Source organism: Protopterus annectens, chromosome 16.part0, assembly GCF_019279795.1.
Source record: "Protopterus annectens isolate FY-2018-M chromosome 16.part0, PAN1.0, whole genome shotgun sequence".
NCBI lineage: Eukaryota > Metazoa > Chordata > Ceratodontiformes > Protopteridae > Protopterus > Protopterus annectens.
In genome coordinates this window covers 626815570-626842606 of record NC_056750.1, presented here as the reverse complement: position 1 = coordinate 626842606, position 27037 = coordinate 626815570, and the positions used below count along the sequence as shown (strand labels likewise).

The following is a 27037-nucleotide window of genomic DNA, read 5'->3' as shown; positions in this document are numbered from 1 at the left end:
GGAAAAGTTTTTCTAGTTGGTACTAAAAAAAAAAAAGAGAGAGAGAGAACCAGCACCCATTCTGGGCTAGCTTTTCCCTATTTCTACGTTTTTTTATTTGAGGTACTGTCCTACAGCCTTTCTTACTGCTCAATCAAGGTTTATTTGTCAGCCATTTCAGAATTTCTACCCTTGGTTTCCCTTTTTAAATGCAGTCTTGTGTGAAATGTTTTTGACAGGAGTGTTACATTAGAAGCTGCCTAGGAAACCGGTGGCTCCTCCTTGAAATCTATACTTTGTGTTGCAATAACTAATTCTTGCTCCATTTGAACGAGTTTATCAGACTTAGATGAGATTCTTGACATGGAAAAAAGTGTTACTAATTGCTCTGAGCTCTGCAAAAAGAGTATCTGAGTTGTAAACTCTCATAGTCAGTCAGCCTTATCTCATTTTCCAGCAAGATATGGTTTCCTTAAGAATTAATCATTAATCTATGCCTAATGTAGTGTTTGAGATTACCTTAAACCAAGATTATTCATTTCTTTGTTTTCTTTCCAGAGCCTAAAAATGTGCGAAAATAGATGTCCACAGACAACTTTGGTACTATCTTGACAGAACAAAATCTTTCAGAACTTCTGATCAGTTGTTCATTTCTTGTGAAGGTAAGGAAAGGACAACCTGTATCAAAATGAGGACAGTTTCAAAATGGTTGTCTCATTCTATTATCTTTTGTTAGACCCACCACAACAAAACTGCTCCAGACAGAGTCAAGGCCTGTTATGTTAGAGCCTTGGCTTCATCTGTGGCTTTTTGGAGAAGGTTGGATTCTAGAAGTATTCTAGAACCAGCTACTTGGTCCTCTGTGCACTTTAGAAAAGCACGAGAGTCCTTCTCCAGGTCTAGGACAGGCTTTAATAGGACAATTCTCCAGGGGCTCCTGGACCTTCATCCTTCCTGCTCTTCCTCCCAGTCATATTAAGTTCTGGTTATCTACCCATATAGCTTAGGCTACTGCTGTAGTGATCCATATGAATAATGTAGTATAATTGTGTACGTATATTTGCCATGACATAAGATGTTCGAATGATCAGTGATGCAGTAGCCACTCCCTCCCTCCATCCACATTATTTTGATATTTTTTATGCCAGGGTATGAACATTTAGTATTATATGCCTGGCATTGTCCTCTCAAAGCTTTCATCTTTCCTGTCTCTGTTGGTATGAAAGTTCTGAAGGATTTGGTGCACAAACCTGACTTTTAGTCAGCTCACCTCAATGGTTTGGGTACATGGAAGGTGCCCTGAAGGCTTTGGAAGCTGGCCAGCTGTTATATCCTTATCAGGATATAATCATATAGCTTAGGCTTCTACAGCAATGATCATTCAAACAGTTACTGTTATGGTAAGTTTATTTAAATGATTGTACTTTATTAATGATCATTGTTGATTGTTTTATTTTTTCATTAAAGAAAAATAGTATACAACAAGTTAAAAGTAAAAAATTCCTCACTATTAAGTATGCAAAAGCTGTAGACATCGAACATAACCTCTTGGAATGTCGCATTAACCAAAAGCATAATTATTTCTTCCCTTAAAATGCAAGATGTTTAGAATCTTGGATTTTGCATTCATACCAGAAACATTACTAAAACTGTATCATTTGGCTTTCAGGCAATATCATGAACTCATCACATTAAAGTGAAACTGGCATTGAATATTTTTTTTCACACAGTATGAATGTATGGGATCACAGCGGGTCTCGGATCCAGGCTGTCCTTTTGGATCTGGGGGGAGGGGTTTGGCTTCAACTATGCCAGAGTCATCTCTTCCCTTTGGCATTTTGGCACTGGACAGTTCGGGTCCGATTCTGCCAGGAATCCAGGGCTCTGGGATCCTGCCCATCTCTTCTTCTGTGGCCTCTGCTCCTATGGAACTGGGGAGGGATTCACCAGGTCCCTTGGCATTCCAAGTATTAGAAAGGGCCTTCTCTACTCATATTGATCTGGTCTCTCTGAGCTGTATTCCCTCCAGTTGACTTCCTTTGGATCAGAGACTTCAGCCTGTCATACCTGTCCAGAGTCAGCTCGTCCAGACTGGCCACCAAACACATCCCGCAAAGGGAGTCCCCTCCTCTTCAGAGACCTCCCCTGAACATCCCACAGAGGATATCCCTCATAAGACGATGTGCAAAAGGAGGTACATTGACTCCCTCTTGGAGTTTGTCACCGAGGACATAGACTTTGATGAAGGGAAAGGATCCTCCAGATCACCACCAGAGGATGTCTCCTTTGGAAATATTTTAAGCAAAGAGGTGGGTGGTCAGCCCAACCTCCATCCTTGGAGGAGTCTGTGTTTTGGAGGTTTTCAGGACAGGTCCATCTACATCCTGGGTGGTTCCTCTGGTGGACGAGCTTGTGGATTTGGTGTCCAGCCAGGCCTGGAAGGAGCCAGACTGTATCGAACTGATCCCTAAGTGCCTGGACAAACTTTTATCTCCCTCCAAGGACAGACCATACTGGACTAAATATATTTCAGTAGATGCCATGGTTGTTGAAACAGCTACCAGAAAGCTAGCTGAGCAGAGATCCACTGTCCATCCACCGAACAGGGAGGCCAGAGCTATGGACAGATTTGGTAAGCAGGTTTATACCTCAGCACTTTCTCGCCGAGAGCATTGAACTACCTGGCGCACACCACTCATCTGCAGAGGAAACTGATAAAGTACCCTCTGGCAGATATGTCAGCAGAAGACTTCAAGAAGGTCTCCCACCTGACTGACCGATCTTTTGCTTTATTCATTTCTTCCATGAGGCTGATCTCCCATTTCACAGAAGGTGCCTCAAGGGCAGCTGGTTCAGGCATTGCTATTCAGAGACATGCTTGTATGAGGCTCTGCGATTTCGCTGAAACCTTTAAGGTGTTCTTTGTCATCACCCCATTTGATGGATCCTTGCTTTTCGGTCCATCAGTCAAACACACCCTAATCCACAGTGAGCAAGAAGGAAGACCTTATCTGCCATCAGGGTCAAGTTCTCAACTCCACAGCACACCTTTTCCAGAAACTAGTGCAGTGGAAAGAAAGCCTGGTTCCAAAAATCTCAGGGGTTCTCCCAAGATCGATGCAGGGATTCTTCTTCTAAAGGCAGAGGAGGAAGTTTTAATGGAAAATGCTGTCCCAGGGTGAGAGTGGGTCCACAGAATCACGGCTTCAGGGAACCCTTCATTGAAGTGCTGGCCAACTGCTCATCTGTGGAGGCAGTCGGGGGGTTGTTTTTTTCTGCACCCCACTGCCTGGACCAATATAACTAAAGATTCTATCCTGAGGCTATGTTATCCCCTTTTTCCTTCCTCCACCTGAGAGGCCAAAGAGACTCCCAATGTTCCACCCAGTCAGAGGGAGTTTGCAGTGCAGAAAATTCTAAGTCTACTGCAAAAAATAGTCATCCAAGAGGTCCTGACTGAACAAAGAGGATTCAGAACTTACTCTTGCTTATTTATAGTGCCAAAGAAAACCGGGGACCTGTGATTCATTTTGGATCTAAACAAATTAAATTTGCTTGTAAAGAAGACAAAGTTCCAAATTGTGACAGTTCAGTCCATTCTACCTCTGTTGTAGAAGGATGATTGGATGTGCTCAGTGGACTTAAAGCATACTATCACATCAAAATAGACAGGTGCTACAGAAGTCATCTGCACTTCGGCTGGGAGCCAGTCATTTTCAGTTCAGGGCACTGCACTTTGAACTCACTACAGCCCCCAGGGTGTTTATCAAATGCATGGCAGTAGTCGCAGCTCATCTGAGACTGCAAGGATTCTGGGTTTTTCCATATCTGGATGACTGGTTCTTTACTGCCCCAAGCAGGAATCAACTTCTACAGGCCAGGGATTACTTCTTCAACCTTGCCCATCATCTGAGGATCACTGTAAATCTGACAAAGACTTTAGAATTCATTGGAGCTACCTTGGACAGAGTGAACTAGATTGTGGCCTTTCCCCCTCATCGCGTTCAGACCTTGAGAGATCATGTCTGAGCAATCTTAAACCAGGCTTCCCACTGGCAAGGCTGATACTTCAGGCTCTAGGATGTATGGTGACTGCCATCCTATTAGTTCCTCTTGCAAGGTATTTTATGTGAGTCCTTCAATGGACCCTGACTGTTCAGTGATCTATACTCTACCAGCCTTTATCTGTTCATATCAAGCTGACTTCGGTTTGCCAAAAGCATCTACAATGATGGGTGCTCTCGGATGACCTGATGTTAGGCAGACCTTTCCTTCTTCCTTCACCCTCAGCCACAGTGGCCATAGGCACTTCCCAGTTGGGGTGGGGGGGTTTCAAGGGAAAGATAATCCAAGGCACGTGGTCACACACAGAGACCAGATTGCATATCAGTGCTCTGGAGATGAGAGCAGTCTGCCTTACATTGCAAGCTTTTCAGGACTTTCTTCCTCTAGGAACGATTATCATTCACACAGGCAACATGTCAGTGGTGTGGTACATCAACAAACAAGGAGAAGGAACCTGCTTTTTACCAGCTGTGCAGAGTGGCCACGAGGGTTTGGGAATGTGCGATGTCTTCAGACCGTTTTCTGCTTGCAACTCACATGCCGGGGGAAATCCTACTTTTGGTAGACAAGCATAGCAGGTCCATTCTGACCCCTTATGAATGGTCCCTCAATCAATCAGTAGCGGACACGATCTTCAGCCATTGGGGCCAGCATTGCTGCAACCTATTTGCATCTCCCCAAGAACAACAAGTGCAGCAACTATTTTGCTCTAATCCCCCCCCCTCCAGAGGAGTTCTTGAGGGATGCTCTAGTCCACAATTGGCCCCCCCAATCTCCTCTATGCTTATCCTATTCTACCCTTGATCCCAAAGTTTCTCCTCTATGCTTATCCTATTCTACCTTTGATCCCAAAGTTTCTCCGGAAAGAGAAGCATCTGAGCTCCTCTGTAGTCCTCATTGCCACCTATTGGCCTTGTCAGATATGGTTCCCCTTCCTCTGGTCTCACCTGAAAGATCCTCCATGGAATCTGGAACCCAAACAGGACCTCCTTTGTCACCCGATAGAGGGGTTTTACCCCAGTCTGAAGTCCCTCAAACTGACAGCTTGGTTTCTCCACTTCCAGTGATTGTTCAAAGGCCCAAGCTTGCTTCCCCTGTCCAGGATTTTATTTTAGCCTCCTTAAAACAGCTACCAAGAAAGTCTGTAGGAGTAATGGAAGAGATTTGTTTTCTGGATTTCTAAAGAGAACATTGACCCTTTCTTTGCACCTGTTTCAGCTATCCTTCTCTTTCTGGCATCTCTTTTTAAAGAAGGATCCAGCTTCTGTACCATCAAACTTCAATTGGCAGCCATTTCTAATTTCCATTCTGGTGATGTTTTCAATTCTCTGTCAACTTCCAAGCTCTGCAAGGCCTTCTTGAAAGGGATCTTCCTCCTCAGGCCTCCAGTCAAAGATCCCTTTCTGTCCTGGAATCTCACAGTGGGCTTAATTAAAAAACCTTTTGAACCAGTCTATGATTGTGACTTAAAGTTTCTTTTATGGAAGACAGTCTTTCTCATTGCCATCACCTCAGCAAAGAGAATCCTGGAGATTCAGGCCTCGTCTTCTAAGCCTCCTTACATTATTTTCCACAAAGATAGGGTTTCCCATCGTACTAATCCCTCTTTCATGCCCAAGATAGCTACAGAATCTATCCTCAACCAGACCATTCAACTACCAGTTTTCTTCCCTAATTTCTCAAATGACAGAGAATGTTTGTTGCATCTGCTTGATGTTCACAGGTCGTTATGTTTTTACCTACACAGGATGAAATCCCTTTCAGAAGTCAGAACAGTTGCGTGTGACCTTCTCCCCCAGTCGTTTAGGTGGAGTGTTTTTTAAAGTCACTCTTACTAAATGGATAACAAACTGTATTACCTTGATTTATACCAGGAATGGATTTACAATTACCTCGTCTTCCCAAGACCCACTCAACTAGGTCCATGTCTATCACATCTGCCTTTTCTTCCAGGGCTTCTTTGGATGATATCCATGAAGCCACATGGTTGAAGGCTCACACCTTTGTTTCTCATTATAAATTAGACATTATTTCCAGGAGCAGTCTCTCTTTTGGGTCAGCAGTGCTCCAGCATATCCTTCCTTGAGACCACCCCAGGACTCTACTCATACGTGAGGAGGAATGAGAGAGACATCAGATTTATTAGTTATGTACTTACCATAACTTGGTATTTGTATTGTCTTCTTTCATTCCTCCTCACCTTCCCTCCCTGCCATTCCCCTTCCCAGTGCTCTAGACCACCTGGAGAAACTTCTTAGGAACTATTCTTCCTGTTTTTGAGCCTCTGGTTATGGATGCATACTCTCTTCCATCTCTTATTCCCTCCTCTCTGTTCTCTAATGGGCAGCAAACTTGATCTGAGGAAGTTAGTTGGAGTACGGTGCATTGTGGGAAGTGGGAGAAACTCTAGACTTGGATCCTAGTCTGAAGAAATGAGGCCAAGTCATATCCGATGGTTGGATCCGTAAGCCATCCAGGAGGAGGAATGAAAGAAGACAACACAGATCCCAAGTCCAAGTTATTGTAAGCTCATAACTAATAATTCTATATGGTTGTTGCATCGAAAATCTTACTGTCCTTATTTCTTCAAACTAATTACCTTTTTCATCAACATCCCATTCCACTTTGATTTATAACCCTTTGCTTATGTTATGTATTAGAGCCTTAGCTACATAGCTGTAAAGTATCCCTTCAAATCAGGTAAACCAAAACCACCTTGTTTTAAGGGAAGAATCAACTTATCCCACATGCATAAGACATATCAGCAGAAAATGAGTTGTTGATATGCGACTGCACACATACTGTTGGTAAGACACCACCTGGAGTGTTGTGTATAAATCTGGAGCTCTCATCATTTTAAAGTTGTAGAACAAAGGCAGTTCAGAGGAGGTGAAAAGGATGCATAGGCTGCACAAGTGCTTTAGAAAGAGAGGTTAAGGATTGCCATTCATGTCAGGGGTTGACAGTAGAATATAATCAAAGATCAGAATTGAGGAATAATAAGTGAAAGACCATTCTAGGTGGAGTTTCTTTTGGCGCCAAGAGCAGATGCTGCCATCAAAAACGGATAATAAGCAGGGCATGCAAGATTCTGTATAATAACTATAATCAATCAGAGAAACTTTGAAAGGACAAGAAAAAGAAAATAGATAAATTACTAAGGAACATTGGGAAGAAAGTTGTAGGATAACTGATTACATGACAGAGTTTAGATGGTTCATGATACTTGCATGAAAATGCACAGTTTTATGCACCATCTAGACTTCAAATGCTGTACCTCCAAATGGGAAGTAGTTGTTGGAGATATGAAAGGGAGGAAATTGGAGGCATGTATTTTATGGAGTTGACTGGTTAACAGACTTCTTACAGGAGGAGTTCTACTTGGGGTACAACTCTGTGCTAAGTAGCCGATGTTTTTTTCTAGAATATTAGTCATCCTAGAGCAATGTCTTGTCCTGTGTATAACTCCAGTGAATTATATTGATTTAAGCAGTACTATGTGTGTATAGTTTTCTGAATCTACAGAATCAACTTGATGGCTTCTTTTCCTGCACCATAGTGACCCATTAGTTTCTTTGTCAGGGTGAGAACTTTCTGGCTGATTTTTTTCCCCAATGGAGGTGAGAACTGGGTGTTAATGAATAGGGTCTTATCCCCACCTCCTCAGCAGCTTGTGTGCTCCATGATATTCGCTGTCAGGAGATCAATCCCAGTTGAAAGGCGTGGGGCTCTCCAGATTCAGTGGAACCTGTTCCTAGAAGGCCAAATAAGTTAATCACAGTGCCTATGGAAAAGCAGTTCCTCAGTAAAAGTGTCCCGGTAGATGCTATGGTGGTAGTGGTGGCCACAAAGAAGGAATTGTTGGAGACTTCCTCATCTGTTTATCCTCCGAACAAGGAATCTCGAATGATGGACAGATATGGAAAGCGTATGATGTTATGTTGTCCCATCTCGCCTTCGTTCTTGCTGGCTGGATTCAGAGCCGATCCTCAGTTCCGACTCAGCCAATTTACTGTAGCTCAAGAGCTTTTACTGGCTCAAGGCTACCCCTTATCCCAACATGCCTAGCGGTAGCTACCCAGATTTCGTTTGCCGTTTGTAGCGTCGAGATTGCAACTACTGATTTAAGCTAAGTACTTCTTGCTTTTTTCAATATATCGCTATTTTTCTAAATGTTTTTGTGGTTGTATTGAATCTTTAGAGTGTATTCTATCCCGTTAGTCTAATGACCCCTTTCTCTGCTTGTTGTGGGTGTTTTTGGCTGTCGTTTTCTCCTCAGGCCTTGTTTTCCCCTTCCAGCCCATTTAAATTTAGAGGGTTCTTCCTTTTTTCCCTCCCACCCTTTCTGGGATAGCCATTTAAGTTAGAGACTCTCCCATTGGGGGAGTCACCATTTAAGTTAGAGGCTCTCCCCCTTCTTCTCTTCTCCATTTCAAAAAAAAAGAGTTCTTCCTTTTTTGTTGTTTGGGCTACCTGTTACAGTCTGGTTGTAGTTAGTTTTTGTGTGCTGTTAGCTTATTGTTTTTTCCAGTACAGTAAAAATTGTTTTTGTCAAGTATTACCATGTCTAAAGAGTCAAAACCCTGTGGATTTCAAAAATGTGACTCGTGTTGCCAGAAAATGTCCCTTACGGATGGACACACGAGTTGTGTATATTGTCTAGGGGCTGTTCACCTGCAGGACTCTTGCTCGATCTGTCATGCTTTCAGTTCCAGAGTCCTGCAGGAGAGAAGAAATAAGCTAATTTTATGTGGCCTTCTGAAGAACCTTCAAGATTCTTCATCTCTGGGTCCTTAGCCAGCTAACGTGTCCGAGAAACACACCAAGCCATCAGTTCCAAATTCGGAACAGACAAAAAACACTGAAAAGCCTTCAGCTCTGTCAGCTCCCAGCATTGGCTCCTACAAAATCTCCGGTGGCTCCATCTGTGTCCTCGGAGCCAGTCCAGACCCATAAGAAATCAAGGTCTCTTTCTTTGGAGCCGGTACGCTCTGCTCCACAGTCTCCTCTGCTGCAACCTGGAGCGGGCAGTCACTAGTCCTCTTCGCACTCCTCTCAGTCCTCCAGGCTTTTGGATCACAATGTGGAGAGAGTGGTCAACAGGCTCCTCAAGTCACAGGCACTTGTTAAATTACTTTTGAGCCCAGCCCATAAGGAATTGGCTCCTTCAGCCCATCCAACTTCTCCATCGGTTCCTCCTCCGACTCTCTTGAGCTCAAAGCCGGAGTGCATGGAGATCATGGTGGTGGAACCATCGGCTACGGTTTCTTCTCCTTTATTGGTTCTGACAACCGCTGTGATCTCCTAGCTGTCTCAGTCCATTGCGGGATCTGGGTGCTGAAGCTCTCTCGCTGGCTCAGAGGGGGGAAGTGGCATCGGACCCTTGTCTGACCTCGCTCTCCTTTTCGAAGCTTCGGCGCAGGTGAGCTTGGCTTCCACATCAGCCTCGGAGCCATCGCTCCCGGTTCGTAGGAGATCACCGAGCTGTTTGGAGCTGGTGGCTCCTTCGATTTGGGACCATGGCTCCTTGGAGGTGATGAGGAAGGTGCTGTCTCCTGAGACTGCTCCACCTTCGGCTCCATTGGCTCCTTCTCCCTTGGTGCCTGTGCCTGCCTTTGACCCTCCTCCTGCCTCCAAATATAGGGAACCTGTGCCCCAAGATGCCCCACTGGGTGACCCCACCTCTTGCGAAACCTCCCCCGAACATTTGGAGGAGGTCCCTCGAAAGAAGGAATGTATGAAGAAGCATCTAGACTCCTCTGAGTCTATCACTTCAGATACAGACTTGGATGAATCATAAAGGTTCCCACTGTCCCCCTCTGAGGATGTCTCCTGTTCAGACATCTTAGAAATCCTTAGACAGAGGGGTGGCTGGAAGTCCCTAGCCCCTTCTGAAGATGAGTCTGTCTACCTGGATGCATTTGGTTCCCGACCCTCCACCTCTTGGGTGTCTCCACCTTTTGACCCACTTTTGTCTGTAGTGAGTCGAAAGGCGTGGAGCACTCCAAAGACCATGGAACCAGTTCCGAGGAGACGGAATAAATTACTGCTCCCAAGGATAAGTTCTTCCTTTCCAAAGGGGTCCCTGTTGATGCCATGGTGGTGGCAGCAGCCAGTAAGAAGGAACTTGCGGAAACTTCATCTGTCCATCCACTGAAGAAAGAGTCTCGTATGATGGACAGGTATGGGAAGCGTATGTTTTCTTCAGCGACCTTTACTCTCAATTTGCTGAATTACTTTTCTCATTTCACACGACTTCAGAGGGATCTCCTGAAGGAGCTACCCTGCAATATCCTACAGCTGAGGGGGTTGCGAACAGAGTAGCTTCCTGGCTTGCGACCTTGACCCCCATGGTCAACTCCTCCATGAGGCTCATTTCTTATGCGGCAGATGGAGCAAGTAGGGCAGCAGGTACCAGAGTAGCTTTGTGGAGACACTCCTGGATGCCCCTTTGTCGGTTTGCAGAACCTTTTAAGTCTTCATTTACCAACAGCCCCTTCGATGGCTCGTCCTTGTTTGGGCCTCAGGTAAAAGAGAGGTGTGAACAGGATGGCAAGACTCTCTCTGTCGTAGGAGTCCGTTCTTCCACTCCATCTAGACCCTATCCTAAAGGTCAGAAGATTGGAAAGATGTGGTTCCGAAAATCCCAGAGAGCTTCGTCTGACACACATGGAGGTTTTCCCCCAGGGGCAGAGAGGGAAACAACAACGGAAGACACTGCCGTCACAGCAGAGGGGGTCTGCAACAGCAGAGCGACAGATACCTTCTCTGCTAGGCCCTTCCAGCACTCCTGAAGGGAGGCCCAGCTGTCCACCTCTGGAGGCAGTTGGGGGCAGACTATCACTGTACCCAGCAGCCTGGCAATCTGTCACAAGAGGAACCTAGGCACTGTCAATAATATCAAGGTGTTACAAAATTCCTTTTTCTCAGTCCCCCTCCTCAAATGTTCTATCCCGATGTTCCACCCCGTCTTCGCGATCACGCAATCCTAGAGGTTCAAAGATTGCTAGAAAAAAGAGCCATCCAGGAAGTCCCTGCAGACCAAATCGATCCAGAACTTACTCGAGATTCTTTTTAGTTCAAAAAAGACAGGGGACTGGAGACCCATTTTTGATCTCAGCAAGCTAAACCAATTGGTAAAAAAGATGAAGTTCCAGATGGTAACACTGCAGTCCATCCTTCTTGGGTCAGGACAATTGGATGTGCTCCATAGATCTCCAGGATGTGTACTACCACATAAAAATGGACAGGCAATCCAGGAGATTCCTATGCTTCTGGCTGGGAGCCAGTCATTATCAGTTCAGAGCCCTGCCCTTTGGTCTCACCACAGCCCCCAGGGTGTTCACCAAGTGTATGGCAGTGGTCACGGCTCACCTGAGGGCATCTAGGATTCCAGGTGTTTCATATCTAGATGAATGGCTCCTCACTGCTACCACCGAGCATCAACTGATCAAAGCACAGGAATGCACAATCCAAACTTGTTCCCAGTTTAGGCATCACCATAAGCTATGAAAAGTCTGCCTTGTTGTCTTGTCAGTCTATTACCTTTATAGGGGCAGGCTTAGATACAAGACTCATGATAGCAAAACTTCCTCAAGAAAGGGTGTCAACCATTTTTCAACAAGTTTTGTTTCTCATAAAGAAGACGATAGTTCAGGCAAGAGAAGCTTTACAAGTCTTGGTCTCAATGGCTGCTGCAATTACACTAGTTCCTTTGGCATGCTTCACATGCGGATTCTGCAGTGTCTTCTTTTCGCTCAGTTGTCTTTCCAGGATTTGCCAGTGTCACACATGATCTTGATAATGGAATCTTGCAAAAAGGACTTAGTATGTGGCTTGCCCCCCCCCCCCCCCCGCTGACTCTGGGCAAACCCTTTCTAGACCTCCATCCTGTAGCCACAGTGACCACGGATGCTTCCTAGATAAGGTGGTGGGGCGGGCATTATCTGGGACAGACTGTCCAAGGAATGTGGCAACCTCACGAGTACCATTTGCACATCAGTGTTCTAGAGATGAGAGCAGTGCTTCTGGCGTTGCAAGCACTTCAAGACTCTCTACCTACTGAGACCATTGCAATTCAGACAGACAATATGTCAGTGGTATGGTACATCAACAAGCAGGGCAGAACCAGATCTTACCCCTTGTATCAGGAGGCACTTTGAGTATGGCAATGGGCGATGTCTTCCCAACATTTTTTGATTGCAACGAACATTCCCGGAAAATCCAATGTGATAGCAGACAGGCTCAGCAGGGCTATCCTTATGCCTTACGAGTGGTCCCTGAAGCAAAAAGTTGCCAACTTGATTTTCTGCAAATGGGGCCAGCCATGCTGCAGTCTTTTTGCCACTCCCCTAAACAACAAATGCAGCAGCTACTTCGCCCTAGTTCCCCCTCTGGGACAGTCACCCAGGGATGCATTTATTCACGATTTGGCCTCCGGGACTACTGTGTGCCTTTCCACCTTTCCCTCTAATTCCAAAGGTACTTCAAAAAGCAAAGTTGCTGGGTTGCAAACTCATCCTCATTGCTTCCTACTGGCCTCATCAGATATGGTTCCCGTTTCTTCGCCATCATCTTCAACTGGAGCCATGGATACTGGACCCAGTTCCGGACCTCCTGACGCATCAGTCGGGTAGGCTTCATCCATCCCTCCAAACTTTCAAGCTAACTGCTTGGGTCCTCTGCTTCCAGTCTTAGCCAGGCTCCCAAACATTTCCCCTGTTGTACAACACATCCTAGTGTCCTCCTACAAACCCATTACCAGGAGGATTTACACTAGCAAATGGAAGAGGTTCTCTTATTGGGCGAAGAGTAATAACATTGATCCCTTCACTGCTCCTTTTCACAAGATTCTTGACTTTCTGACCAAAGCTTTCGAAAAAGGGGCAGCTGCAACTATTAGGGTTCAACTTGCTGCCATCTGCAATTTTCATGTAGGAGACTTGGGTTCTAACATCATGTCCCATAAGTTGTGCGGAGCATTCTTACAAGGTACAACATGTTTACGGCCCCCAGTAAGAGAACCCCCCCCCCCCCCCCAGGACCTAAACTTGGTTTTAGCTTCTATGGTTCTGCCACCTTTTGAACCAGCAGCATCTTGTCCCCTGAAATTTATATCTTGGAAAATCCTCCTCTTGGTTGCTATAACCTCAGCTAGATGGGTTTCTGCTTTGTCTATTCGCCGCCGTATCTCATTTTTCACTTTTCTTAGAACCAATCTTTCCTTCTTGCCAAAGGTATGTTCAGAGTATAACTTAAATCAGTCCATTGAGCTTCCTGTGTTCTTCCCCAGTTACGGCAACAAGGCAGAGTAAAGACTTCATCAATTGAATGTTCATAGACAATTACATTTTTATTTACACAGGATCAAAGACTTCAGAAAATCAGACCAATTGTTTGTATCCTTTGCTGACAATAAACAAGGTTATCCAGTTTTAAAAGTGACCTTATCAAAATTGCTGTCAGACACAATCAGTTAGTCATATGATTTGCTTCAAAAGACACCTCCAGGAAGGCCCAGAGGACATTCAACCAGGGCCTTAGCCACCTCTGTTGCCTTCCAAGCTAAATTGCCTTTAGATTCAATCTTTGCAGCAGCAACATGGGCAAATCCTCTTACCTTTATCTCTCATTACAAAGTGGATGTGGTCTCCCGGAACAGGGCATCCTTTGGGTCCACGGTCCTGAAGAGTTTGTTCCAGTGAGCCACCCAAGAACCAGGTGCTGAGGACAAGGTCCCAACCAGCAAGAACGAAGGCGAGATGGGACAACATAATATAAAGAAGTTATGTACCTACCATAAAGTTCCATGTTTGTTGTCTTTCATCTTGCCTTCCTTCTTGTGTCCCCACCTCCTTCCCCCTTCCTGGTGGTTCAAGAGGAGTTCCTTTATTGGTTACACTGGCTGAGTTTCCTGCTGACATACCAGGTTAGTTAACCATGCATTGTTTTTCCTCTTTCCTTTGTACCTTAAATTCATAAGAGCTTAGTAAAAGTTGTTTTTTTACTATGTATGTCTAGTGTGGGCTATTACAAACGAGATCTGGGTAGCTACCGCCAGGCATGTTGGGATAAGGGGTAGCCTCGAGCCAGTAAAAGCTCTTGAGCTATAGTAAATCGACCGAGTCGGAGCCGAGGATCGGCTCCGAACCCAACCAGCAAGAAGGAAGGCGAGATGAAGGACAACAAGCATGGAACGTTATGGGAGGTACATAACTTCTTTTTTTCTTCCTTCTTTTTTCTTTTACTCTTAGATCGTTGAACTACCTGACCCATTTCACGAGACTGCAGAGGGATCTCCTGAAGGAGCTAGGAGATACCCTTCAAGGTACTGCAGCTGCAGGGGTTTCAGATAAGGTTTCCTCTCAGCTCTGCACCTTAAACTCCTTGGTAAACTCCTCCATGCGATTGATCTCTTATTCGGCCGATGAAGCAAGCAGGGTAGCAGGTACAGGAATTTCCTTAAGAAGACATTCTTGGATGTGCTTGTGTGATTTTTCAGAACCCTTCAAGTCTTCCTTTATTAAGGCACCTTTTGATGGCTTGTCCTTGTTCGGGCCCAAAGTTAGAGACCTTAACCAGGTGCGAACAGGAGGTAAAGACTCTGTCTGCCATGGTAGTCCGTTTCTCTCACCCTACTAGACCTTATCCCAAAGGTCAGAAGGGAGGGAAAATGTGGTTCCATAAGTCCCAAAGAGCCTTCCCGGAAGCATGTGGTGATAGTTGCCCCAGGGGCAGAGGGGGAAGTAACAATAGAAGATGCTGACCTCGCGGCAGAGGGGGTCTACAGAATCAGGATGACAGGGACTCCTTCCCCAGAAAGCCCTTTCAGCGCTCCTAAGAGGAGGCCCATCTGTCCATCTCTGGAGGCAGTCTGGGGTCGCTTGTCGTTGTACCCAAATGCCTGGCTAGAAATCACAAAACACAAATGGGTACAGACGATCATATCCCGAGGTTATTACATACCCTTTTTCTCTCCCCCATTACAAAAAAAATCAGTACCAGATGTTCCACCCAGTCAAAGGGATTATGCAACTCTAGAAATACAAAAATTGCTAGGAAAAAAAAGTATTCCAAACTGTCCCTGCAGACAAAACTGGATACGGAACTTACTCAAGGTTCTTTTTAGTTCCGAAAAAGACAGGGAACTGGAGGCCCATTCCGGATCTCAGCAGACTAAACAAATCCATCAAGAAATTAAAGTTCCAGATGGTGACACTGCAGTCAATACTTCTCTTTCTGGGGAAAAATGATTGGATGTGCTGAACAGATCTCTAGGATGCGTACTACCACATAAAAATGGACAAGCAATCCAGGAGACATTTGCACTTTCAGCTGGGAGCCAGTCACTACCAGTTTCAAGTCCTGCCCTTTGGTCTCACTACAGCCCCCAGAGTGTTCACCAAATGCATGGCAGTGGTTACGGCTTACTTGAGGCATCTAGGATTCTGGGTATTTCCATACCTAGGCGACTGGCTCCTAACCGCCACCACCGAGCAATTACTAACAAAAGCAAGGGACAAAACCATTCATCTGTGCTCTCAGCTAGGCATTACATTAAACTTAAAAAAATCTGCCTTGTTGCCATCACAGCCTCTCGTGTTCATAGGTGCAGAATTAGACACAAGAAAAATGTTGGCCAAACTTCCCCCCCAAGAATTCAGACCTATCATCAAATTGAGAACCTTTTATCCAAAAGGAAAGTGCAAACAAAATTGTGTTGAAGGTTCTTTGTATCATGGCAGCTACAATAATTCTGGTACCTCTAGATCATCTACATATAAGAGTTTTTCAATGGCTGCTTTTTTCCCAGTGGTCCATGCAGGATCTACCTTTGTCTCACAAGATCATCACAGAATCCTGCAAGAAGGACCTGTGCTGGTGGCTCCACTCTACTCAGTTGACCTTAGTCCGGCTGTTTGTCTTCCCGCAAACAGTAGCCACAGTGACCACAGACACTTCTCAGATAGGTGGGTGGGCATTATCTGGGAAAGACTGTCCAAGGTATTTGGCAGAAACACAAAAAACACTTGCATATCAATGTCCTAGAGATGAGAGCAGTGATTTTCACATTGCAAGCATTCCAGGACTCTCTTCCAATAGGAACAGTTGCAATTCAGGCAGACAATATGTCAGTAGTGTGGTATATAAACAAACAAGGAGGAACCAAATCCTAGCCTCTATGTCGAGAAGCACAGAGGTTATGGCAATGGGCAGTCTCTTCTCAACACTTTCTGACAGCAACGCACATCCCGATGAAGTCCAGTGTGATAGCAGACAAACTCAGTAGGGCTATTCTGATGCACCATGAGTGGTCCCTAAAACAGGAAGTTGCAGAAGAGATTTTCCACCAGTGGGGCCAGCCTTGCTGTGACCTCTTCGCCATGCCCATGAACGCCATATGCAACAGCTACTTTGCCCTGATTCCCCCTCCGGGGCAGTCACCAAGGGATGCACTTGTACACTATTGGCCCTCGGGTCTTCTTTATGCTTTTCCACCCTTTCCCTTGATACTGAAAGTCCTTCAGAAAGCCAGCAGGTTGAGAAGCACAGTAATACTCATAGCCCCATACTGGCCTCGTCAGATTTGGTTCCCTTTTCTGTGGCCCCATCTCCAGGAGGAACCGTGGATTCTGGACCCAGTTCCACACCTCATGACTCATTCGTTAGAGACATTCCATCCATTGATACAAACCCTAAAATTGACAGCTTGGCTGTTCCAGTTGCACAAATAGCCAGGCTCTCTGATATATTCCCTGCAGTTAGACATATATTGATTTCCTCTCATAAGGCGTTGACCAGGAAATTATACTCTAGTAAATGGAAGAGATTTTCCCTCTGGGCTTCCAAGAACCACATTGATCCTTTTACTGCCCCTATTACAGCACTGTTAGATTTTCTGGCTAAACTTTTTAACGAAGGGGCAGCAGCTATGATTCCATTTCAGTTGGTCACTATATCCAACTATCATATTGGGGAAATGGAGATAAAAATCATGTCCCACAGGCTTTGTAAAGTATTTTTAAAGGGTGTATTCGTACTAAGACAGCTAGTTAAAGAGCCTCCAGCACCATGGGACTTGAATTTTGTTCTATCTCTTCTAATTCTAGCCCCCTTTGAATCTGCCTCATCATGTGACAAAGTTTTTGTCGTGGAAGACAGCACTGCTGGTGGCCATAATATCTACGAGACAAGTGTCTGAACCTCAAGCTTTGTCTATACATGCTCCATACTTAACCTTTCACAAATGTAGTTTCCTTACGACTAACCCTTCCTTTCTACCTCGTGTGTGTTCAGAGGCCAATTTAGATCAATCTATTGACTTACTGTTTTTTTTCCCCAAACTATGGCAACAAGGCAGAATATAAATTGCCTCAGTTGGACGTGCAAAGACAATTACGTTTCTACATGCATAAAACAAAAGATTTCAGAAAGTCAGACCAGCTGTTTGTGACTTTCTCGGGCAGAAAGAAAGGGTTCATAATTTCAAAGGTTACACTTTCTAAGTGGCTTATGGACTGTATCACCTATAAATACAATTCCCAGAACAGACAGCTCCCAGGAAAAGTTAAAGGCCATTCCACAAGAGCTATTTCAACTTCATCTGCCTTCCAGGCAAGGCTACCTATGGATTCAATTTGTGCAGCAGCAACATGGGTAAGGCCTCATATCTTTATCACTCCACTCATTACAGTCGATTTGTCCTCCAAGAATAGGGCCTCTTTTGGGTCCACTGTTCTGAAGAGTATTTTTCCTTGAGCCACCCAAGAAAGAAGGTGCTAGGGACGCTGTCCCAACCAACAAAGAATGAAGGCGAGATAGGACAACATAACATTAAGAAGTTATATACTCACCATAACGTTCCATGTTTGTTGTCCATCTCGCCTTCATTCATGCATCCTGGAGGATCAGGCGGTCTTTACTAGCAAATTGAGTACCAAAATCTCTAAAGCTCTTCTTAGTCTTTTTGGATATGTTTTTTGGGTTAGACGTAAGGATTATGTTTTTATCTGCAAACAAGATGTGGGGAAAAGTCCAGGAGCATCATGGGATAGGGTGTAGCCACGAGCCGGTGGAAGCTCTCAGGCTTTTGGATGAGGGCGAATCGGAATTGAACCAGCAAAGAATGAAGGTGAGATGGACAACTTCTTAATGTTAAGTTGTCTATCTCGCCTTCATTCTTGCTGGATGGGTTTGGAGCCAATCCTCGGCTCCGACTCGGCCGTGTACTAAAGCTCGAGAGCTATTTACCGGCTCGAGGTCTCCCCATATCCCACAATGCTAGGTGTCAGATACCCAGATCTCGTTTGCCGCTTCAGCTATGAGGTTGCGATTTTACCACCTCCGGGTCGTATAAATCTTTTCTTGTGTTATTACCTTTAATTTTTTCATATACTGTCTTGTATTTAGAAATCCTTCCCTCCTAGTTTTAAATAGATTGTGTCCCCTTTTGATATCCCACTCAGAAACTCGTTTTTTGTTGTTAGAGAGTCCCCCCCCCCACCATTTAGGGTAGTGTTAGGCCTTGTTAGACAATTAGTTTTTTCTTGAATTTTTATATTTATATATATTTGTTAGTAGTAAGGTAGTTGTGTGGCTATAGTCTTATAGTTAGTTATCTAGTGCGTGTGTGTGTTGTGTTTAAGCACTAGTTACTTTTTTCCCTTTGGTATCCCATTTTTTTTTTTAATATGTCTAAAGATACCAAAGTTTCAGGTTTCAAGAAGTGTGACTCGTGCTGTCAGAAGATGTCTCTGACAGACGGTCACACTTCTTGTGTTTATTGCTTGGGTCCCCTACACCTGCAGGACTCTTGCTCTGTCTGCCACACCTTCAGCCCGAGAGTCCTGCAGGAGCGTAGGAACAAGCTCATTTTGAGAGGCTTACTTAAGCTAGAAGGATCCCCGGCTAAGCCTCTGTCGGGAAAATCCATAAAGCCCGCCATACCTTCAGCTCCCTGTTCGGAGCCGTCGCCGATCGGAGCTCCTGCCTCCTCGTCGGTTCCGGCTGAAACCGACATCTCGAGACCTCAGCCGTCTCCGACCTTAGTGTCGGAACCTTCTCTGAGCCGAAAACGCTCAAGGTCCCCATCTATAGAATCTATCCGTTCGGCTCCGAGGTCTCCATTGCTTCAGTCGGAGGGAAGCCATAGGTCCCACTCCTCTCGGTCTTCCAGGCTATCCGGTCATGACTTGGAGAGGGTGGTCAGTAGACTCCTAAAGTCGCAGGCCCTGGCCAAAATTTTGACCAGCCCTTCTCAACAGACTGTGGCTACCCCTTTGTCTTCTGCAGTTCCTCCTCCGACTCTTCCACTGTGTTTGGAGCCAGAGCTCATTGGGGCTCAAATCGTAGATACGTCGGAGCCGATGCCACACCTTTTGGCTCCCTCCTCAGCTCCGATCTCTTCGTTGGTTCCATCCTTGGAGGGATCCGGGTGCCGAGACTCCCTTGTCGGCTCCGAGGGGGCGAGTGGCATCGGACCCTTGTCCGACCCCGTTCTCTTTCTCAGGGCCTCGGTGCAGGTGAGCTCGGCCCCGACATCGGCCTCGGAGCCATCCCTGTCAGTGCCGGGAGGGGTTCATGCCTCTTCGGAGCGGGGACCCTCTTCTCTGCCTAATAGGGGCACCTTCGAGGTCATGAGGAGTGTGCTGACTCCTGTATTAGCTCCACGATTGGCCCCTTCGGCTCCTCCCCCCATGGTGCCTGCATCGGTCTCTGTCCACCCTCCTGACCCCAAGCGTGGAGAACAGGCGCTCCAGGTCACCCCATTGGGCATATCTTCCTCTTCCACGGCCTCCCCTGATCATTCAGAGGAGCCCCCTCGGAAGAGAAAATGTAAGAGGAAACATGTTGACTCCCCTGAGTCAGTCATGTCTGATACCGACTTGGAGGATTTGGAAGGGTCCCCCTCTGAGGATGTCTCCTTTTCAGACATCCTTGAGATCCTTAGGCAGAGGGGGAACTGGACTGCCCTTAACCCTTCCGAGGACGAGTCGGTGTACCTGGATGCGTTTGGTTCTCACCCTTCCACCTCCTGGGTGTCTCCACCTTTCAACCCGCTCATGGAAGTGGTGGCTCGGAAGGCATGGACAGCCCTGGACACAGTGGAAGAAACCCCCCACAGGGGACTCCATAGTCAACTCCTCCATGTGGCTCATTTCTTATGCAGCTGATGGGGCGAGTAGGGCTGCAGGTACAGGCGTGGCTTTGAGGAGACATGCTTGGATGCGGTTATGTAACTTTGCTGACCCCTTTAAGGCATCCTTCACCAATACCCCTTCGATGGTTTGGCTTTGTTTGGACCACAGGTGAAGGATACCCTTACCAGGTGTGAGCAAGAAGGCAAGACTCTCTCTACCGTGGGAGTCCATTTTTCTACTCCCTCTAGACCATACCCTAAAGGTCAGAAGAGTGGAAAATGTGGTTTCGGAAACCCCAGGGAGTCGTGCCTGACACACGTGGTGAGTTTTCCTCCAGGGGCAAAGGAGGAAACAGTAATAGATGCCGCCCAAGGGGCAGAGGGGGTCCGCAAAATCAGGGTAGCAGAGAATCCTTCTCTGACAAACCCTTTCAGCACCCCTGAGGGGCTGCCCGACTGTCCATCTTTGGAGGCAGTCGGGGGAAGATTGTCACTGTACCCAGAAGCCTGGCGAATCCTCACACAAGACAAATGGGTACAGTCTATCATATCCGAGGGTTACAAAATCCCCTTTGTCCACACCCCTACACAAACAAACAGGTCCCTTCCAGATGTTCCACACGGTCTAAGGGAAGAAGCAGTACTAGAAATTTCAAAACTCCTGAAAAAAAGGGCCATCCAGCCAGTCCCAGCAGACCAGCAAGGATCCGGGATTTACTCCAAGTTCTTTTTGGTACCAAAAAAGACAGGGGACTGGAGACCCATTTTGGATCTCAGCAGGTTAAACAAATCTGTTCAAAGAACAATGTTCCGGATGGTCACACTTCAGTCCATTCTACCCTTTTTGGGTCAGGACAATTGGATGTGCTCCATAGACCTTCAGGATGTGTACTACTATATCAAAATGGACAGGTGCTCCAGAAGGTTTCTCCGATTCCGGCTGGGAGCCAGTCACTATCAATTCAGAGCCCTGCCCTTTGGTCTCACCACAGCCCCCAGGGTGTTCACCAAATGCATGCCAGTGGTTATGGCTCACCTGAGACGGCGAGGATTCCAGGTGTTTCCATATCTAGACTGGCTCCTAACTGCTTCCACCAGGCATCAGCTACTGCGAGCCAGGGATTATACCATCCAAACTTGCTCCGAGCTAGGTATCTCTATAAACTGCAAAAAGTCTGCATTGTCACCATGTCAATCTATAACCTTTATAGGAGCAAGATTAAATACAAAAGAGCTGTCGGCAAAACTTCCCTTAGAAAGAGTATCAGACATTCGCCGACATGTCCAGACCTTACTACAGTGCAAGAGAATTCAGGCCAGATTTGTACTGAAAACCTTGGGTCTCATGGCAGCAGCAATCACATTACTTCCCCTGGCTCGTTTTCACATGCGGATCCTTCAATGGATGCTTTTCACCCAGTGGTCATTTCAGCAGCTTCCGATGTCTCACAACATAGTAATCACCCAATCGTGCAAAGACCACCTTTCTTGGTGGATGGCCTCCTCTCAAGTACTTCAAGGCGGACCGTTTGTTCTTCCTCCTCCTGTTGCCACGGTCACAACAGATGCCTCCCTGATCGGGTGGGGGGGCATTTTCAGGGCAGGACAATCCAGGGCACTTGGCAACCTCTAGAATACCACCTGCACATAAACGTCCTGGAGATAAGAGTGGTAATTTTAGCATTGCAAGCTCTTCAGGACTCTCTACCCACCGGGACGATTGCAATTCAGACGGACAATATGTCTGTAGTGTGGTACATCAACAAGCAGGGCGGAACCAGGTCCTATCCCTTATGTCGGGAAGCACTCAGACTCTGGCAGCGGGTGATCTCCTCTCAACGGTTTCTGATAGCAACGCACATCCCCGGGAAGTCCAACGTCATAGCAGACAGGCTAAGCAGAGGTATTCTCATACCTCACGAGTGGTCTCTCAATCAGTCAGTAGCGGACAAAATTTTCTGCAGATGGGGTCAACCTTGCTGCAACCTTTTCGCAACCCCTCTCAACAGCAAGTGCGATGACTTCTTCACTCTCTTCCCCCTCCCCGGACACTCCCCCAGAGGTGCTCTAGTTCACGATTGGCCCCAGAGTCTTCTGTATGCATTCCCACCTTTTCCCTTAATTCCGAAACTAATTCAGAAAGCGACTGCATTGGAATCCAGGATGATCCTCATTGCCCCTTACTGGCCTCGACAAATTTGGTTCCCATTCCTGCATCGTCACCTGCTGGAGCAGCCTTGGAATCTGGACCCAGTGCCAGACCTCTTGGTCCATCAGTCGGGCGGGCTGCACCAATCCCTTCAGTCTCTCAACCTCACAGCTTGGTTGCTCCACTTCCAACCTTAGCCAGGCTTCCACATATTTGTCAGCCAGTGCATGAAGTCATCCTTTCTTCGCACATATCTACTACCAGGAAGACTTATGCTAGTAAGTGGAAATGTTTCTCTTTCTGGACAGAGGCTAGAAATATAGATCCCTTTACAGCCCCTGTCCATCACGTTCTAGATTTTTTGGCAGAACTTTTTCGAGCAGGTTCCTCATCTGCCACCATTAGGGTCCAGTTGGCTGCTATCGCTAATTTCCACGCTGGCCTGTCAGAAACCAGCATCATGTCCCACAAACTTTGTAAAGCCTTTCTTAAAGGGACTATTTTACTTAGGCCCCCGGTTAAAGATCCCCGCCTCCGTGGGATTTAAACCTGATATTAACTTCCTTGATTCTACTTCCTTTTGAACCTCTGCGGCCTCATGTTCCTTAAAATTACTCTCCTGGAAGAATCTCTTCTTAGTAGCCATCATCTCAGCTAGAAGAATGTCGGAGCTTCAAGCCCTCTGTATTCGTCCTCCTTATCTTGTTTTCCACAAGGATAGAGTTTCACTCAGGACTAATCCTTCCTTTCTACCCAAAATACCTTCTGAGACAAACCTGAATCAGGCTATTGATCTTCCTGTCTTTTTTCCTAACTATTCGAACAGCACTGAACAAAAGTTGCACCAATTGGATGTTCACAGGCAATTATGTTTTTATTTGGATAGGACTAAACAAACAAGAAAATTGGACCAACTCTTCCTATCCTATGCTGAGGGCAAGCAGGGCCTGCCAGTTTCTAAAGTAACCTTATCCAGGTGGTTGGCTTCTATTATTACTTTGATTTATCAACTTATACATAAGGAACTCCCCACAAAACCAAAAGCTCATTCCACCAGAGCATTAGCTACGTTGGTAGCTTTTCAAGCAAGACTACCAATGGAATCTATTTGTGCTGCAGCCACATGGGCCACTCCTCATACCTTCATTTCACATTATATAAGTTGGATATGGCCTCCAGGGGTCGAGCTGATTTTGGTTCCACTGTGCTCAAGAGTCTGTTCCGATGAGACACCCAGGACTAAGGTGCTAGGGACGCTGTCCCATCCAGCAAGAATGAAGGCGAGATTGACAACTTAATATTAAGAAGTTATGTACCAACCATAACGTTCCATGTTAGTTGTCTTCTTCTCGCCTTCTTTCTTGCGTCCCACCCTCCATCCCCCTAGCCTGGACACACCGAGAAGAATCCCTTTTGAGGCCCTCTTCCTCTAGTTGACCTTTTTCTAGGTTACATCCTCCTCTGCCTTTAGCACTGTAGGTAACCCTTGTAGTTTGGACAGGTGTCTCCAAAAAATTGTTTTTCTATGGTGTTAGCTCTGCCAAACGAGGTCTGGGTATCTGACGCCTAGCATTGTGGGATATGGGGAGGCCTCGAGCCGGTAAATAGCTCTCAAGCTTTAGTAGAAGGCTGAGTCGGAGCCGAAGATCGGCTCCGAACCCATCCAGCAAGAAAGAAGGCGAGAAGAAGACAACTAACATGGAATGTTATGGTAGGTACATAACTTCTTATTCTCTTCGGTAATGCTTTAAAGGGTCGAAGGTAGTACCTCTTTCTTTTCCTTGGTCCTGAAAAGCCATAACATTCTTGTTATTGAAACAAAACGCAATATTTCTTGTATGTTGTAATGAAATTCAGAATAAAACTATAGTCATAAACCTTTGGCACCATTGGTTAAGTCTCTATGATCAATGGCAGAAGATTCTGTAATGTGATCAGAGGTGTGGAAGCATGGGTGTACAGACACAGCTGTTGTATGTAAACATGTTGTATGATGTTTTGCATTTTACTTATAATGTGTTATAAAACCTTTTTTTTTTTTTTACAGGATCGTATACTGTATAAAAGTCGTGAAAAAGATGATATTCATGTTGTAAATTATGATTGCTGTTCTACTATTAAAGCATCAGACCACAGACCTGTATATGGCTCATTCCAAGTTAAACTTAGGCCTGGAAGAGACAAGTAAGTAGTGAGCAACTTGAGCTTCAAAGCTGATGGTTTTGCAGCAGGCCCCGTCAACAGTGCCACTTTCTCTTACAGTGTCAGTACTAACAGTACCACTAGTGCTGGTAATGTTGTCACTGGTTTGCACCAAGATGGAAGCATAGCTAAGGCAGGGCTAGAGGGCAGCTGCCCAGTGGCAAAGTGTTGGGGGCATGATCAGCCGATCCTGGTCTCTCGCTCTCTTTCACTTTAATTCAGTACTGGCTTTTAAAGGCCGATATTGCATTTGCATTTAAACGTGATTGCTGTAGTGCTCCGTGTCTGGTCTCAACTGTAGCAAATGCTTGCTACTTTGTAGCAAACAGCTTGCTACAGTAATTCTTTTTTTTTTTTCAATCTAAAACTTGAATGCTGTAGTGCTTCATACAGGCAAGTTATAAACTGTAGCAAGCAGTTTGCTACAATTTATAAAGTTTTTTTTTTTTTTTTTTTTTGACTAAAACATGAGACTCATAGTGTTCTGTGTAGGCAGTGTATAAACTGTAACAACTGTTTGCTACCTTTGTAGTAAGTAGATGTTCTTCATTCCACATTGCTGCAGTCCTAACTATTGGGGTAGTCCGCTGTCCAGTCGGCCCGAATACCAAAGTATATGGCTGACGTCGGTCAGGGCGCATTAGACTGACGTCAGTACGTCAGGGTACTAATGCGCATGACCCACGTCATATCCTCAGTCTTTTTTGCCGCATGGTCCGATGCAGAAGCAATTTTGCGAGTGCAGGTTGGCGTTCTGAAAATTTCTGAAGTCAGAGTTTCAGACCGAATCAAAGTTGGCTAAGTACCCCGTTGGGGAATATTTTGGTTTTCTTGCCTCAGTATTTAACCGGATGTCAGAAAAAGTGAATAACTGTATTTCTTGTGGGAAACAGATACCTCATAGGGATTACCATACTTTGTGTATACCTTGTTTAGGGCCTGAGCACGGCGTTGTTGGATGCGTTCTTGTGCTAGATTTAACAAACGCACTATTAAGAGAAGGTTAGACTGTGCCAGGTTAGTGTTTGGGAAGCGTTGTAACTATAAAATGCCGTCGGATGCTCCGACGCCAGCTTCGCTAAAAGCTAAGGACAAAACAGCAAAGCCTAGAGGGAAGAACCGACAGTCCCAGGCGTCGGTTCTTTAGAAACTCAGTGGAGCGGAGGTTTTGCCAGGTGTTTCTTTGGAGTCTCAGGGAGACTTTACTGTTACAGGATGTTTCCTCTCAGGAAGTAGGCCAGGCTGAGGGGCTTCTCAGGTGGCTGTTCTTCCCTCACTTCCTAAGGTGGTTAGGGCCTCCCCTTCTGTTTCCAAGGCTTCTTTAAGGGGCAGGCCAAGTTTTGCTTCAGTGGGGGTTTCTCCTAGTGCTTCAGGGTCTTTGCCTAAGAAACATATGCTTAAAATGGCAGAAGATTTGATTACTATGATAAGGGTTCTATGCCCCTCCTGATAAGAGGCCTAGGGTGGAACCTGAGCTTGAGAGTTTTGAGCAATGCTCGAGGCTTCTGAGTCTTGCTGAAGACTTGCAGGAGTTCCCTACTTATTCTGATTCTGATGTGGATGATTCTACTCCTTCAGCTTCTCCTCCTGAGGATTTTTCATTTTCAGAGACTTTGCATTCCATGAGGGAGCATTTTAAATGGGAAGGCCAAGATTTCTCTGATTCCAGGAAAAGGCTTAGGGAGTTCTTGTTTTACCCCAGCATAGGCCTTTAGCTATACCTCCTGTTTTGAATGTGGTGGAAGATGTTTTGCAGAGGCTTCCCTGAATCCTGATTCTTTGCCTCCTGCCCCAGTTAAACCGGATAGGTATTCTAGGGTGCCTGAAGCTCATAAGTATCTTTTTAAGAGTCCTAGGGCAGACCGAAACTGTCTCTCAGGGGCCTAAAGGTGTAAAGGCCTCAGTTGTTAAAAATCCTGTCCCTCCTGATAAAGAGGCAAGGGCTTTGGATAGATGGGGAAAGAAAGTGTATACTTCTTCCACTTTAGCCATGAGGGCGTTGAATTGTCAGTTTCACATGTTAAAATATCAGAATTATCTTCTTTCACAGTTGAAATCTAAGGTGGATGCTCTGGCGGAAGGTATTGACTGTAAAGAGTTGCAGGATTTAGTTCATGTGTCTGAACAGGTGGGTAAACATTCCTTGCAATGTGGTTTTGATGCTGTGCAGGCCTCCTCCAGGGTGGCTGCCACTGGTTCTGTTCTTCGTAGGCACGCCTGGTTGAGAGATCAGAACTTAGCTGAGCATGTTAAGACAAGGATTTTGGATGCTCCTTTGCAGTCTGATGTGTTGTTTGGTTCGCCTGTGGAAGCAGTTTTGAAGAAAATGGAGGACAAGGCTAAATCTATGCAAACTGTTAAAGATTTTTACAGGTGCAGCCTCCGAAGTTTAGTAGAAATTGGCCTGCTAAGGGTTGGACTTTTCCTGCTTATGATTCCCAGTCTAGGGGTAGGTCTAGACGTGGTAGGGGCAGAGCTCAGGGTTCTTTTAGGCCTAGGACAGG

At 45.8% G+C, this 27037-nt stretch overlaps 1 protein-coding gene across 2 annotated transcripts in view; it reads left to right on the top strand.

Moving 5' to 3' along the window:
- Positions 1-27037, top strand: part of INPP5E (inositol polyphosphate-5-phosphatase E) — a 1512334-nt gene that overhangs the window by 1301624 nt on the left and 183673 nt on the right. For both annotated transcript variants that reach the window (XM_044058519.1, XM_044058518.1), the window contains one exon: positions 24379-24515. In XM_044058519.1, the coding sequence (XP_043914454.1) occupies positions 24379-24515 (137 nt within the window). The remainder of the gene's footprint in view (positions 1-24378; positions 24516-27037) is intronic.